The sequence below is a fragment of the Eucalyptus grandis genome, chromosome 11 (genome assembly GCF_016545825.1).
Source record: "Eucalyptus grandis isolate ANBG69807.140 chromosome 11, ASM1654582v1, whole genome shotgun sequence".
NCBI lineage: Eukaryota > Viridiplantae > Streptophyta > Magnoliopsida > Myrtales > Myrtaceae > Eucalyptus > Eucalyptus grandis.
This window is the reverse complement of record NC_052622.1, coordinates 858,524-872,051: the sequence shown is the minus strand read 5'-3', so window position 1 is coordinate 872,051 and position 13,528 is coordinate 858,524. Positions and strand designations below refer to the sequence as shown.

The 13,528-nt window shown below is 36.7% G+C and overlaps 2 protein-coding genes across 3 annotated transcripts; both read right to left on the bottom strand.

The window, feature by feature from the left end:
* Positions 1–5,203: 5,203 nt before the first annotated feature.
* LOC104424362 (PTI1-like tyrosine-protein kinase At3g15890) lies at positions 5,204–7,360 on the bottom strand. Of its 2 annotated transcripts, none has more exons than XM_010036753.2 (4): positions 6,955–7,360; positions 6,698–6,842; positions 6,289–6,551; positions 5,204–5,917 (listed from the first exon to the last, which is right to left on the bottom strand). In XM_010036753.2, the coding sequence occupies exons 1-4, from the start codon at positions 7,011–7,013 to the stop codon at positions 5,275–5,277; spliced, it is 1,110 nt and encodes a 369-aa protein (XP_010035055.2). In that variant the 5' UTR covers positions 7,014–7,360; the 3' UTR covers positions 5,204–5,274. The 2 variants fall into 2 exon arrangements, with proteins under 2 accessions (XP_010035055.2, XP_010035057.2); XM_010036755.2 differs by having other exon boundaries at positions 6,712–6,842.
* Positions 7,361–11,544: 4,184 nt separating this feature from the next.
* LOC104424361 (transcription factor bHLH118) lies at positions 11,545–12,800 on the bottom strand. The gene is made up of 3 exons (XM_010036751.3): positions 12,401–12,800; positions 11,964–12,326; positions 11,545–11,836 (listed from the first exon to the last, which is right to left on the bottom strand). The coding sequence occupies exons 1-3, from the start codon at positions 12,698–12,700 to the stop codon at positions 11,765–11,767; spliced, it is 735 nt and encodes a 244-aa protein (XP_010035053.2). The 5' UTR covers positions 12,701–12,800; the 3' UTR covers positions 11,545–11,764.
* Positions 12,801–13,528: the final 728 nt, after the last annotated feature.

Genomic DNA, 13,528 nt, shown 5'->3' with positions numbered 1-13,528 from the left:
GGGATGGGCAAGTGCATGCTCGACGCCTTTATAACGCTTTTACATGCAATCCTCACCAAGCTACGGAAAGCTTTTAACAGTCATTGATGCACTATAGCTACAACAGTTCCCTTCGCCTTTTTTTTTTTTTATGTGGAAATCAAACTGTCGTAGGGACGTGAATGAAGTGATTACTGAGCAGAGAGTCCCCATGTCCATTTTACCAAGAATCAGCCACCCAGAGAGAGAGAGAGAGAGAGAGAGAGTTTCCTCGACATTGTAGGGATCCTACTTCTGGTGGCCAGTGCGCGCGCGGTGAATAGGGAAGCTAGGGTTAGCTTTCTTCTCTCCTTTCTTTCCCTCTCTCTCTCTTTTATCTTTTATAAACGTGAACTTGCACTTGGGATTTGCAAGAGGCTTCTTTATGAACGATAAAGTGGCCCCTTCGCATAGTGTTCATGTCCTGCGACATATTAACACGGTACAAGTTTTTGGAAGAATCGGCTAATAAAAAGCGATTAAGAAATGAGATCCTCGGTATGTTCTATAATTCACCCTTGCATGTGCAAAAGCCTATTGATGTAAAATACAAGATGCGAGCATGCTATTTGTTAGTCATATCTAGTGTGGTAAGTGGTATATGCACTTCTTGTGACTCGAGAAAAACAACATTTAATGGTGAGAGATTTCGAAACTGATTTGCTAGGGCGAGGTTTCAAGAGAAATCTCATTGCATCCATGTTTTAGAAAGAAGAAATCAACGTGGCAAAATATGATGCACTATCTATGTATTCAAGTGGATTATTCATGTATGATCTCTTTTTGCTGCTAAAATAGCTTAAACTTGGGCCACTACAATGAAAGTTCAACGGTATGAACATGTACATAAATACGTATAAAGTCATGTCAATTTTAAATGATCACTAATATCATATGCATTATTAACATCTGTTCGACATTTTTGTTGATTAATCTTTTCCTTTGCTGAGTTGATTAAGCGTGTCATTCAGCTGGGGAATGACTTCCCGTACATATCTAAGAACATCAGGGATATAACTAACAGCAACACTCTACAGCAACAATTTAAGTATGTGACTACAGTCCAGTTCCTACAAGCCTCTGGATTTTCAGCAAAAGACAAATAATTTCTATTCTTTACACTGTGAAAATCTATACAGAACATCCTCAGAAATGCTGGAAAAAACCACACTATTATCAAAAACAAAATCAGAATAATGAATCTGGGAGTTCCTTGCAGTAACCTTGAAAATGTAAACGGGTAGTGCTTTCCCTTTCATATGATTATTAACCTAATGAACTACAAATCCCAGCTCCAAATAGTTCTGCTAAGGCTGCATTCGTGATAAATTCTTCCCCAAATTTCCTGAGCAACAACGCAGGTCATAGTAAGATGATTTCAATCTCCAGGACAAGACCCCATACAAAACACAGATCATATCCAGTGAGGGAAACCACTTGGAAATTCTGTCCTCTGCAGCTAATCAATTCGATACAGCCAACTAGCTGATGAAACTGTGCTTTGGAATATTAAAAGCTGAACCATTTACTGCCTTAGATCTAATTGGCCATTGCAATCACCGTTAATGAAGAATTTATCAGTTGGAGTAGCTAGCCAGATCACCCTATCTTCTTGATCTACACGAGGCACAATGGAGTCACCCAGAGAAGCCCGGCTATCCACAAACGTATCGGTTCTAGCTGCAGCAGCAGGCCAGGCCCATGTATCAGGTAGTGTCGTCGTATATCAAAATGACTAACTTGTCGCTCCAGACGGATCAATAACGCAAGGAGTACCACGATATTCTGAAAATTCATGCTAATCAGCATCCATTTTTTATGCTCTAGCAAACAATTAATGACCTTGTCTGACTTATTGTGAACAATGTACAGAAAGCAGCTCATTCCTTAGATCAGAGGCTATAATAGCGTGGCTAATCATATCTACCTGGGTCCTCTACTTATCTTACAATAGCTGTAAAACCATTATTGATGCAAAGTCATTATCATCTGTTTCATCACCCAGAAATGTGACGGGCCACTAATATCGATATACAAATTTATAAGTATTAGATCAAATCTTTAACTTCATATTGATTTATTCCAATTTTACCAGTGTCCCTTTTCTAAATTCAACGACTGAGAGGGACCTTGACCCTTAACAGTCAAGTAAGCCCTTAAATTTTTAAGTGAAAGTTTCAAATATTTTTCATACTATTTAACACATCGTTTGTTTTGCAGAAAATGAATGATTTATAAAACATTTCCTAAAATTGATTAATTATATCATTTATAAAAATGAATAAATGAAAAATATATTCGTTATTCACGAAAATGTTTAAACATAAATTCTCGTTGATAATAAAAACAAGTTGCATTTAGTTTACTTTCCATAAAAAAAAAAAAAATAATTGTCTGAACAAAAAAATTTCCTAGGAAAATACGCACGATCTGTCTGTCTCTCTCTCTCTCTCTCTCTTGAAATAACTAAACGTTTTGTTTTGTCATGAGAGATAAGAATCATATTCATCATCGAGCAAAAAGTACACGAAGATGGGTACTTGACAAATATTGATTTCAGTGCCTTTATTCCCCTGACGCTGAACTGAGTTAGCACTCTCGATCGAGTATAGTAATGGCTGACACGAGGAGGATCATCACCGGGATGTACGTATATACAGATGGCGACGTTCGCAAGTATTCGAATTTGTATCATGTATCGTCGCTATCGCCGACCCTTCATGCGCATCCGCTCCCTAAAGTCGATTCCGTTGGTAGAAAGTTAGGAATCTACTTCTTGGAAAATGGAGCTGAAAAGGATTGTCATTCGGGAGAAGAATACAATAAAAGATTGGAAAATGAAAACGAAAACTCACCACTCAAATAAACATTCCATCATACCCCTGATCACTGCTCAATCAAAAAGGATTCATGTCGAATTTAATTAGATCCCACTCCAATGATTAGTGCACTTTAGCCTCGATTGCACTACACAACCGAGTCTGGACTCCTTCTTCTTTGATATATCTTCGTTGACCCTATAAGGTTCTTGATCTACAAAATGGCTTTACTGAAAAGTGGTTAGAAACATTTGGTTATATAGAGATATGATATTATGAATTTCGAGACAATTGGCGAAATATGCTAAGAAGCAACAATACCAACCCAATGAGCAATGGATTATCATCAAGAACAATTCTCTCTTGCACATTAGTTTTTAGACATGCAAGCCTAGGAAAAATTACATAATCAGTCCTAAATCTATTATATGGATGTTAATTCAGTCTTAAACTTTATAATTTTGCTAATGTAGTCCTAAACTTTTGTGAAAAACTTTGATATGGTCATTCCATCAAGTTTTTTTTTTTTTTTTTGAAAATCGTTGATGTGGCAATCCTTTTTTCACCAACCATCTTAAATGATACACTGCCACAATGAAAATTGTCAAAAAGACTAAATTGGAATTTCACAAAATTATTTAAGATTAAATTGACAAAATTGAAAAATTTATGATTGAATTGACATTTATATAATAGATTTAGGACTGACTAGACAATTTACCCATTTTCAGAATATGGTTAACCACTATATTAACTAATAGATTATAATAAATTGGATTGGATTTTGCAGGTTTTTCTTCTGCAGTACCTCAACGTGACAAAGCAACCTTGCGCTACTTCTTTCGGTAAGTTGAACTTGTTCATGGAATAGACCAGGCTGATTAATTGGGCCTCCGATTTGGGCTTCGCAATTGGGCCTGCGTTGTGAAACGGGCCCAAAATGGAAATTTAAGGAGGTGGGTTATCGGTGGATTGACTTATCACGTGACCACATGAAACGTCACAAACTGGAAAATGAATTTTCGAAGATGCCACACGAACACATTCGCTGCCGGCACAACACACTTACTCTTATTTATTTAACGGTCGTAGCACGTAATCATGGCGATTTCTTCTGCCACTAGGATTAAGTTAGAATACAAGGCACGTAAACGATGTGATCATCTGGGCCAGAAAATTACACGAATAATTTATAAATTTTGACTTAACGTGCAATGTTATTCTTTCACTTCTAATTCGCATAATGTGGTTCTAGGATTACTTCTAGATGTTAGATTTAATCCCTCAATTTTCCAAAAAAAAATTCAACACTTTTATAATCATGCCATTACCTGGATTTTAGAATATCTTTTTACTTCAAAATCCATTTCCTAAATCAACAAAAGAAAATATGGGTAACTTTTTCTATTACTTTTTTACCTTTTTGGTCTTTGTAAATATTACAATAGTCCAATTCAATATATTTCAACTTAGATGTCTATAATATTAAAATATGACCTCATTTAGACTTATATTAGATTCATATTCCTTTTATTTTAAAATTAAGTGTCATAATAATATCTAATAGCGATAAAATTTTCAAGTTCTTGTGTGTTTCTTAATTTAAGTTAGTTAAATCTATAAATTAGGATATTAAATTGGTAGAAATATTAACCTGATACAATTCTAATGAAATATTTATAAAGACAAAAGTTAAATTATACTTTATTGTTAATATAGCAATATTTATAAAGACAAAAAAGGTAGTAATAAAATGGCTTTCTTTTTTTTTTTTTGTTGATTATATAAATGGACTGAAATGTAAAGATATTCCAAAATCTAGGCAACGGAGTAATTAGGAAAACTTGTAATCAATACTGAATCACTTATTTGACTTTGTTTTGAAAAGTTAATAAACCAAATTGAACAAATTGAAAGCTTAGAGATTAAATTAAACGATTATGACTAGTTTAATGATCACACTAAACGAATTAAAAGTTCAAGAATAACATGAACATTAGGTCAAAGTTTCAGAATTATTTGTGTCATTTTCTCATTTGGTTATAATATATCGGTGATGCAAGAGATAATTTTTCAAGTGCAATAAGACTCCACAGAAACCAAGATGAGAAGTTATATGATACACCGATCCACATCTCTACAACAATTATTAACATATATGTAGTCCTTCAGAAGGGCATAATTGAAGTGGATCAGCCTAATTGAAGGCTTGAAACCGACGAGGTTGAGGCAAAGAAAGTAAAGACAGATTGAGAGGAAGTACAGTGAAGCATCCGATAAGTCAAAAGCTCGAAGAAGACCGGCTCATGTCGTCTCGTTCGTTTGCGTTTTACTTGTGTGGATCTTATGATTAAGCAATTGATGAGTGAAGAGAAGACAAGAGAAAACCACTTCATCAAATACACCCAAATTACAAATGATGATTGTCTCTCAATGATTATCTCACCTTTGCTCCCTTCCACGCTTTTCTCTTGTCATCATATTCGTCTATCCCATACCCTTCGTAGTCCGTATCATTTTCCGCCTCCTCCTCATCACCATCCTCTTCTTTATCCTTGCCAACGACATGCCCGACCTCTTTCTTCCTCCTTAGACCTCCCTTGAGCCATTGCACGACCTCTATCATGCTCGGCCGGTTATCGGGGCTATGATCTGTGCATCTCTTCGCGATCATGACCGCCAGCTTGAGCTCATCCGGTTCATAATCCCCCTTCAGTCTCGGGTCGGCTATGCAATCGAAGGCACCCTTTTGGACGTACGGCGTGACCCACTGCACAATGTCACGCTTCACTCCGCCGGGAAGCTTCTCCAGTGGCTTCTTGGCACTAATTATCTCGAGGAGTAATATGCCGAAGCTGTAGACATCGCAGCTCTCCGAAACTTTTCCCCACATCGCATACTCGGGAGCCAAATAGCCGAGCGTTCCTTTCACTTTCGTCGTCAAATGAGAAACGCCGTCCGGAATAAGTTTAGCGAAACCGAAATCCGCGACTTTTGCTTGGAATTGGTTGTCCAAAAGGACATTACTCGCCTTTATGTCTCGGTGAATTATGTGAGGGTTGGCCTCATGATGCAAGTACCTTAAATTAGCAAAAGGACACGGCTAAAATATGAGCAGCATATATCGAAAATTCAGATCTAGAAGGTGCTGAGAAACCTTATTTCCATGAAGAAGTTGAAATCCTAGACTGAATTATGCTCCTAAGATGCGGTGGCTACTCAATATTAAATTTCTAATGGACGTTTTATGAGGACTAGCCTCATGATAATTCCTTAACCATGTAAGAGGGCACAAAGTTCCATCGCTATGGACAAGCATCGATCCTGAGAGCGTCACAAACATGTTTGGAGGACATTTGTGGTCGAACATAACCACAAATCTGACTTTCTAGTGATGATTCTAAGAGGCGTAACTAGGTCACATAGCTAGCGATTTAATGAGTTTACTTACGCTAAACCCTCGGCTGATCCGAGCACGATGCTCATTCTTCGCGGCCAATCGAGCAAGCAATCCTCGGCGAGTTGTCCATGGAGATGAGTAGTTAAGCTATGATTGGGCATGTAATCATAGACGATCAACCTCTCATCGCCACCGGCGTAGAATCCCCTCAACCCTAAAAGGTTCTCGTGCCTCACCCTGCCAAGAATCTCTACCTCCACCGCAAATTCCATTTCGGCCTTCGGGCTCATCGCCTTGAGTCTTTTCACCGCAATCTGCAATATTCAGTCAAGCTTAACATCGATTCATAGAGCTTACATGATTATCTGCCTGGTCTTACGGAGGCCGCTTCTTCATTATTATTACTCGTGGAACAGGGGAAATAATCTCAAATAGAAACACAAGAAATGAACATGATTGCCTCTACGCCTTTACTTGTTCGACCCCAATAAACGCTTCCGAAACCGCCCTCCCCAATCTTGTTGTCATTGTGGAAGTTGTTAGTCGCGTGCAGCAACTCCTTGAGAGAGTAGATTTGCCATGGATAGTCCTTGTTCTTGCTTACGCTTCAAAAAATTCATTGAAAGAGCGGAAAATCGTTACAACAAAGAAAAGGCACTCAAACTCGATCGACATGCTAGCTATACAAGATTGGTAACTGGTCTACTAAACATTTACCTGATCTCGGGCTGTTCTTCAAATTTCGAGATGCAACATAAATATCTCCAGAACCTCATCCTACTGGAAGAAAACTCGTGAAGAGGCAAAGACGAAAAATAAGGGATTAATCTCTATGAAGGCAGATAAGAGAGGAGGAGAAAACAACAAGATGATCAAGCAAGAAGAAAGCAAAACGCATATGCAAACTGATATCTCTATGCAAAACTGAAAGAATTTTATGGTGAAGACAAAAGGGCGGCCTTGGAAGTTCAAGGAATTTGGAATGGAGTCGACAATGTGGACAAAAAAAAACAAACACAAGAATCTGTATTTTCTTTCAAAAGCTTCAAGCTGGTGTCTGTAGCATTTGTTGGACTATGCCAAGCATTGCCATTGGAAATGAAAGATTTGTTTAGTAGTTTCTTGCAGAGATATTCTAGGTCAATATACGACATGTTCTACCATACGCGAACATTAATTTAGTGTTCTTGAATAATGCCGAATTTGATTTCAAGGAGCGATGATGGCTTCGTTCTTTAATCTGAACCCTTGACAATATCAGCCCGATACATTCTTGACTTACCAATCCATCTCGTCCATTTTTAAAAATTAAGAAGCCACCGATTGATGGGTTGGACAACGACCCAATTACAGAAAGTGACCTTTTGATTTTTAGTACAGCGGATGGAATCATCATTGAAATGGTCGGACAGATACAATAATGAATGGAATCATCAGCTGTGGTCCTTCGGCTGGTTTGTTCAACGATCTGAAGGAACGAAGCTGAACCCGGAAAGATAGCAACGGAGACAAGGATTAATCCGTCCGGGAATTTGGGAAATTAGGAGAATTCAGGAGGCAGCTTGAGAATGTGATTGAAGAAATGGGGACAAAAAGCATTATAGAATGCTAAATTCAGCTGCTGATTAGCCAGATTTTTATGTTATTCGAGGTGGCAAGAGTAGCTATACGGTATAGACTACAGACCCCACTGATCAATATAACCTTTAGTACGAGGACGAAATAGCACTCTCAACCATCCGGCCGGTTCGGTGATGTTTGAACGATTAAAAGGACTAATCAGTATCGATTCCATGTGGTTTCCAATGGCCAATAACGGGAGCTTTCTGCCACTTTTGAGCTTGTGCGTCAATGCTGAATTTTATAGATTTTTTATTGATAAGATATAGGGTGATATAAATGGAACTTGTCAAAAATGGTATGGTGACAACGTGTTGTAGAACGAGCTCATGCGAGCATGAAGCCCCTCAAATATGTCTATGGATAATTACGCAAAATTATAATAAATAATTTTAAATTTATTATACGGATGCCAATTCAATACTAAATTTTTTAATTTATCTAATTTAATCCTAAATCTTTTAATGATTTGCCAATGTTGTCATTCCATCTAATTTTGATCAGAAATCGTTGAAACAAATACTAACCATCTTACATCACACAACACACAATCAGTCTTAATGTGAACAATTTATGTAATTTTTTAAAATTTTCTTTTAAAAATAAAAAAAGTTGTAAAAATTATCTTACAAAAGTGTCAACTGGCAGAAGTTAGTGGCAATGATTTCTGTACAAAATTGGTAAGGACTACATGAGCAAATCGTCAGAAGTTTTAAGACTAAATTAACTAAATTGAAAGGTTTAAGATTGAAGATAGGTTTACGCATTTTGATAATTATCTCTGAAATGAAGCTAAAAAAATTGCACTAAGCAATAGAAACTTGTTTTACATTGTTTCTCGACAAATTGTTTTATTGAGAATCATATTACCTATCAAAAATCGCAACTACTATTCGTAATCAAATGTTCTACCCTGGAGCTCTTTATTTTTACTTGAATTGTGGCAAGTTATATCCAGCTACGAACTTTGGGTATATTTAATTAGCTCCTTTTAAGGCGGGACCCATTTATTTTTAACTAAACTATGTTCGGCCGGCAAAATTACACTTACAAAGTCATCCCTTATAATAATACGGTGAAAAGGAAAGTTTAGAAGTGAATTCATGAATAAGAAAAAGAAAATTCTCAAGTACAGGGCATTGTGTACTCTATCTTGTATACAAATCACATTCAAACTATAACTACCCAATCAATGGGTTGTGTTTGTTAAAAAGGAATAAACGGGCTTATGTACCATAGAGGGATCTCATAAGGAAAATGCTATGTGGGGCCAAAAGGTTGAATATTATTGCTTTTGAGAATATAAGAACAAAAAAGGACATTCTTTTATATAGCCTAATCAAACCAACTTTTCTAGCTAGTAAATAATTTGTCGCTGGTAATCTTATTGTCGGCACTGCCTCAAGTATATGCATTATTCTGAAAACAAATTTACTTAGAATTCTACAAAAAAAGTAGGAAAAAGTATCAAAAAAGTCATAAACCTATCATTTTGGTGTAAATTCAGTCATAAACCTTTTAATATGTTAAAAAAAAAATCACGAGCCTTTCAATGGTACTAGTCTAATTCTAAATTTTTTGACATTATGCCAATTATCTTTATCAATATAGGTTGAAAATCGCTGACATTGATATCGGCCTTTTTATGTGGCGCGGTTACTATTGACATAGACGAACTTAAACAATAGTTTAATGTTTTATAATCTTTTTTCTTTTATTTTATTGGTTTTTTTTTTAACAACTTGGCTAGGGCAAAGGCCTCAGTGGCCTCCTCGCTAGTCATAGGCAAGGGTGTCGAACCCTCAGCTAGATTTGGGTGAGGGCTCAATGCCTTCGCCCAAACCTTACCTATGGTTGACAAGGGCTAGTTGGCGACCTCGCTAGTCCACAATTGGGGAAAAAAAAAGGAAAGAAAAGAAAAGCAAAAAAAAATAAAAATTCAAAAAAAAAAATTGTTTACATTAGCGACAATCGTGCCACAAAGAATGGCCTATGTCCACATCAATAATTTTCGAACAAAAATAGCTAAATAGACTCAATTGGCATAAATGCAAAATATTTAGGACTAATTAGTCCAATTGAAAAGTTTAAGAGTTACTCTTCCCCCAAATAAAAAAGGCAACACCACTATAAAGATACAACACATGCTACATTTGCGTCTCTACGGTATAGAGTTAATGAATTCGGTTTGAATATGCATAAAGTTGGTAACAAGATTCTTCTATATATTGATGGCCAAAAGAACATATTTCCTTCATGACCAGCAACTTAGAAAGAGTCATCTAGTTTGTAAAACACCAGCAACAGGATCGCTGTAAAGCCTCAATATATAGACAACCGTGAGACTAACGACGTGTAGATCCCACTTAGATGCACTCACCATTTGCAAACCATCACGTAAGATTTTGAAATATGTACAATCAGCACCACATAAAAATAACAGGATCCATATAGTCTATTACACGATAAATTTTAAATGGTGGATACACTTGACTATACACGGTGTATATAATCATATCTGATGTTTAACTGGTTGTTGGCCTTCTGATTTGAACACTAAATTCTACCATAGTACGATATTTCACAAGTCAGAGGATTACGGTCAGGGCATGAGTATCGGAACCACAGAAATGTCGACTGCCTATGTTAATTTTTTCAGCCATGAACGTTGTACTATGTACCATATAATCTGATAAAACATCATCTGTGTCATAAGGCAGGATTTGACTTTGAAACTTTTGGTGAAAGTGCATGGTGGTCAATGCAACCCTGGTGAACACAGAATCATCAGGAGTACGGATTAGAACACAAGGGACCACACGTCAATCTGCAATCAAGCTTCCGACCAAAAAAAAAAAAAAATCTGCAATCAAGCCGTGGAGTTCGAAACCTGCCTGCCCCCATTCCAAGAAGTATAAGCCCTCAGAGCTACAAAGTATTATAGTGTAAATGACAAGAAAATTCCAATATTAGCTTAGTCGCCGAAAAAAATTCAAGTCTCAAAATGGATTGTCAAAGGGAAAGTCTAATTTGAACGTTTTTATGAAACTTTGGCACTCAAACCATATTCAAAGTCTCAGCTATGAACCAATAAGTATTATTTACGTCAAGAATTTAATAGTTTGTCAACAATGGATTCAAAAGAAATCTCTCACCAAATTATAAAGAAGCAATGACAAGGGAGAGAGGAAGCAATAGCAACTTCTCTCTTTTGCACACGCGTATATTTGTGCATATTTACTAAGTAGGCCCGTATCAAATCTGCAAAGGCAACAGTAACAACTCTCTCCAAATAAATATAATCTGCTATTCCCTCTAAATATCACTTTGCTATATATTCCTTTCAGTCCTTAAATTTTCTTGAGACTCGACATTAAGATTCCTCAGTGTGGATGGATATAAGTACCGCTGGTAACCAGGAAATACCAAGAAGCATCCAGTCTAACTGTAGTCTCTAGTATCTACTGCCCTACAAATTGAACATTTTTCCGTGAAAGTTTTTTATAACTAAGAAAGATATCTCATATTTTATTCTCGCTAGCTAATTCCAATATCGCAAGCAGCTTCTTCTCGGTCAATTATAAAGTAATGAATAAGGGAAAAACGCTCATATGTTGAGATTAGTTAGATCGCATCATATAGCTATATACACAATTCAAGTGCAGATAAGCAATAATCTGGATAATATAATGGGGATTTGGGTGCACTAACTGTAATGATTTAGCTTGGATGCTACCAATCTGACTGAGAACAAACCTTGCAAAAGTTCTTGAAAACCTACTTCTTGAGCACACAAGAGCGAAATTACTTGCATGATTCTTCATCCAAGAGTTGTAATGATAAGGGAAATCTAAAAGAATAATGAAACTGCTCGCAGCAATCAATTACCAAAAAACATCTCTCTCACTCAGTAGTCAGTAGGCAATTCATCAAGTTTCGATTGCAGCCGAGCTATATTGAGGCACCCAGTATGGCAAGCCTGAAGGAGAGATAACGAGAAAGTAAGGCAATATATTCTTTGTATTTAAGATATTTTTTCACGAAAATGAGATAACACTTAAAACCCTAATTCTACAACAATTTTCATGAGAGTTATCTTAGTATACCTCTGACTGGATGGTGTGGATGAATATCGTTTCACTAGTTCTAGTGGAAACACAACTTGCTACACTAATTCCTTCTTCCAGCAGTAGTTGCAACACCTTTGACAATGGAAAATTATGGTCTTGGTCGCTGGAGCTAGCACTTCGGATGACTATTTCCACTCCATCCAGACAAGGCCTCACACTCAAAGCTGTCGTTGAAGAATTGGTGCCTGAGCTCCAAACTTCTGGTCCAGGAGAGCCCAAACAAACAGATTTACCCCTCCTCAATTCATCTCTTCTTCTTCCCATCTCATTGATATTCCTTTCTAGATGGTTTATGTAATTGACAGCCCCAGTTATATGATCTGATGTTGCTCGCTTCCCCTAAAATTCCCAGACACAAGAACCCTAATTTAGGGGAAAGTATCAATTGTCAAAAAGACAACCTCTTTGCTTACCTTGATATATTCGACAGGAAGTAATGATCTTAGAGACGCGTAAAGGGTGTTCATTTCTTTCCGCCTCCTCCGTTCGATGTCTCGATGCATCTTCTTCTTGGGATCACAATCTTCGTCGCTTTTGTTGCCTCTGCTGAAAGATATGAGTACAGATTCGTCTGAGCCCTTGTTCTTGTCCTTTGGGTTGGTAAAACAAAGGCCATGAAGATCTTGATCATCATGAATGATCAGATCTTCTGGAATCGGGTTGTGATTTGGTTGGAGATAGAACGGATCGCTGTTGGGTTGTAAAGGAAACATGTTGCTCCAGAAACTATAAACTAATGGGGGAGCTCTAAGCTTTGAGCTGGAATGGAAATGGAGATAAAAGAAGAGGAAGATTTATGCTCGTTATGGTAGGGTGTGAGGGTACTATATTCTCTTTCTGATGGGCCTCGAGTGTCAGAAGATTCTTGAAAATCTCCTCGGATTATCATATCACTTTATTTATATCTTAGGTAAGGTCTACTGTTCTTTAAGGCACACCAGACCTTATCCACCTAAAAACCCACATGACACATGAATGTTCTTTATATAATACGATGATTCCACTACATTGCCGATAAAAAAGAAACAAATTCGATTGTTTTAGATATGTCTTTGAATTTTTTTTTTTTTTTAAAATTGAAACTTAATGAAAAATTTGATTGGAAAAAACCTGCAGAACTGAATAGTATCATAAATCCAATTTCGATCTTACCAAGTTATGTCCCACGATGCTTGGTGTGTTTCAGCTCCAAGAGAAAAGTCTGAGTCTTAAATAAAAAAACTCCAAAAAAGAGAACTTTAATATATTCATAATAATTTTTTGGAAACAGAAATTATAGTCACATATTTGGAGCATGAAATTGACTCAATATAGACATATAGTTTGAGTTTTTTTTTTTTTTTTTAAATTGATGTAAGTATGCACATGAATAACGGATTTTTTTTATTGAACTTTCTTTTATTGGTATAAGACCATAGACACCGATGTTGAACCGGCAAAATTGAATCGCTAACGCTGAAAGAACAGGTGAAGACAGAGGAAATACCACGTGAGCTCTCGAGATCTGTTATAAATCCCAATGTACTTTATTGGCACAGAAG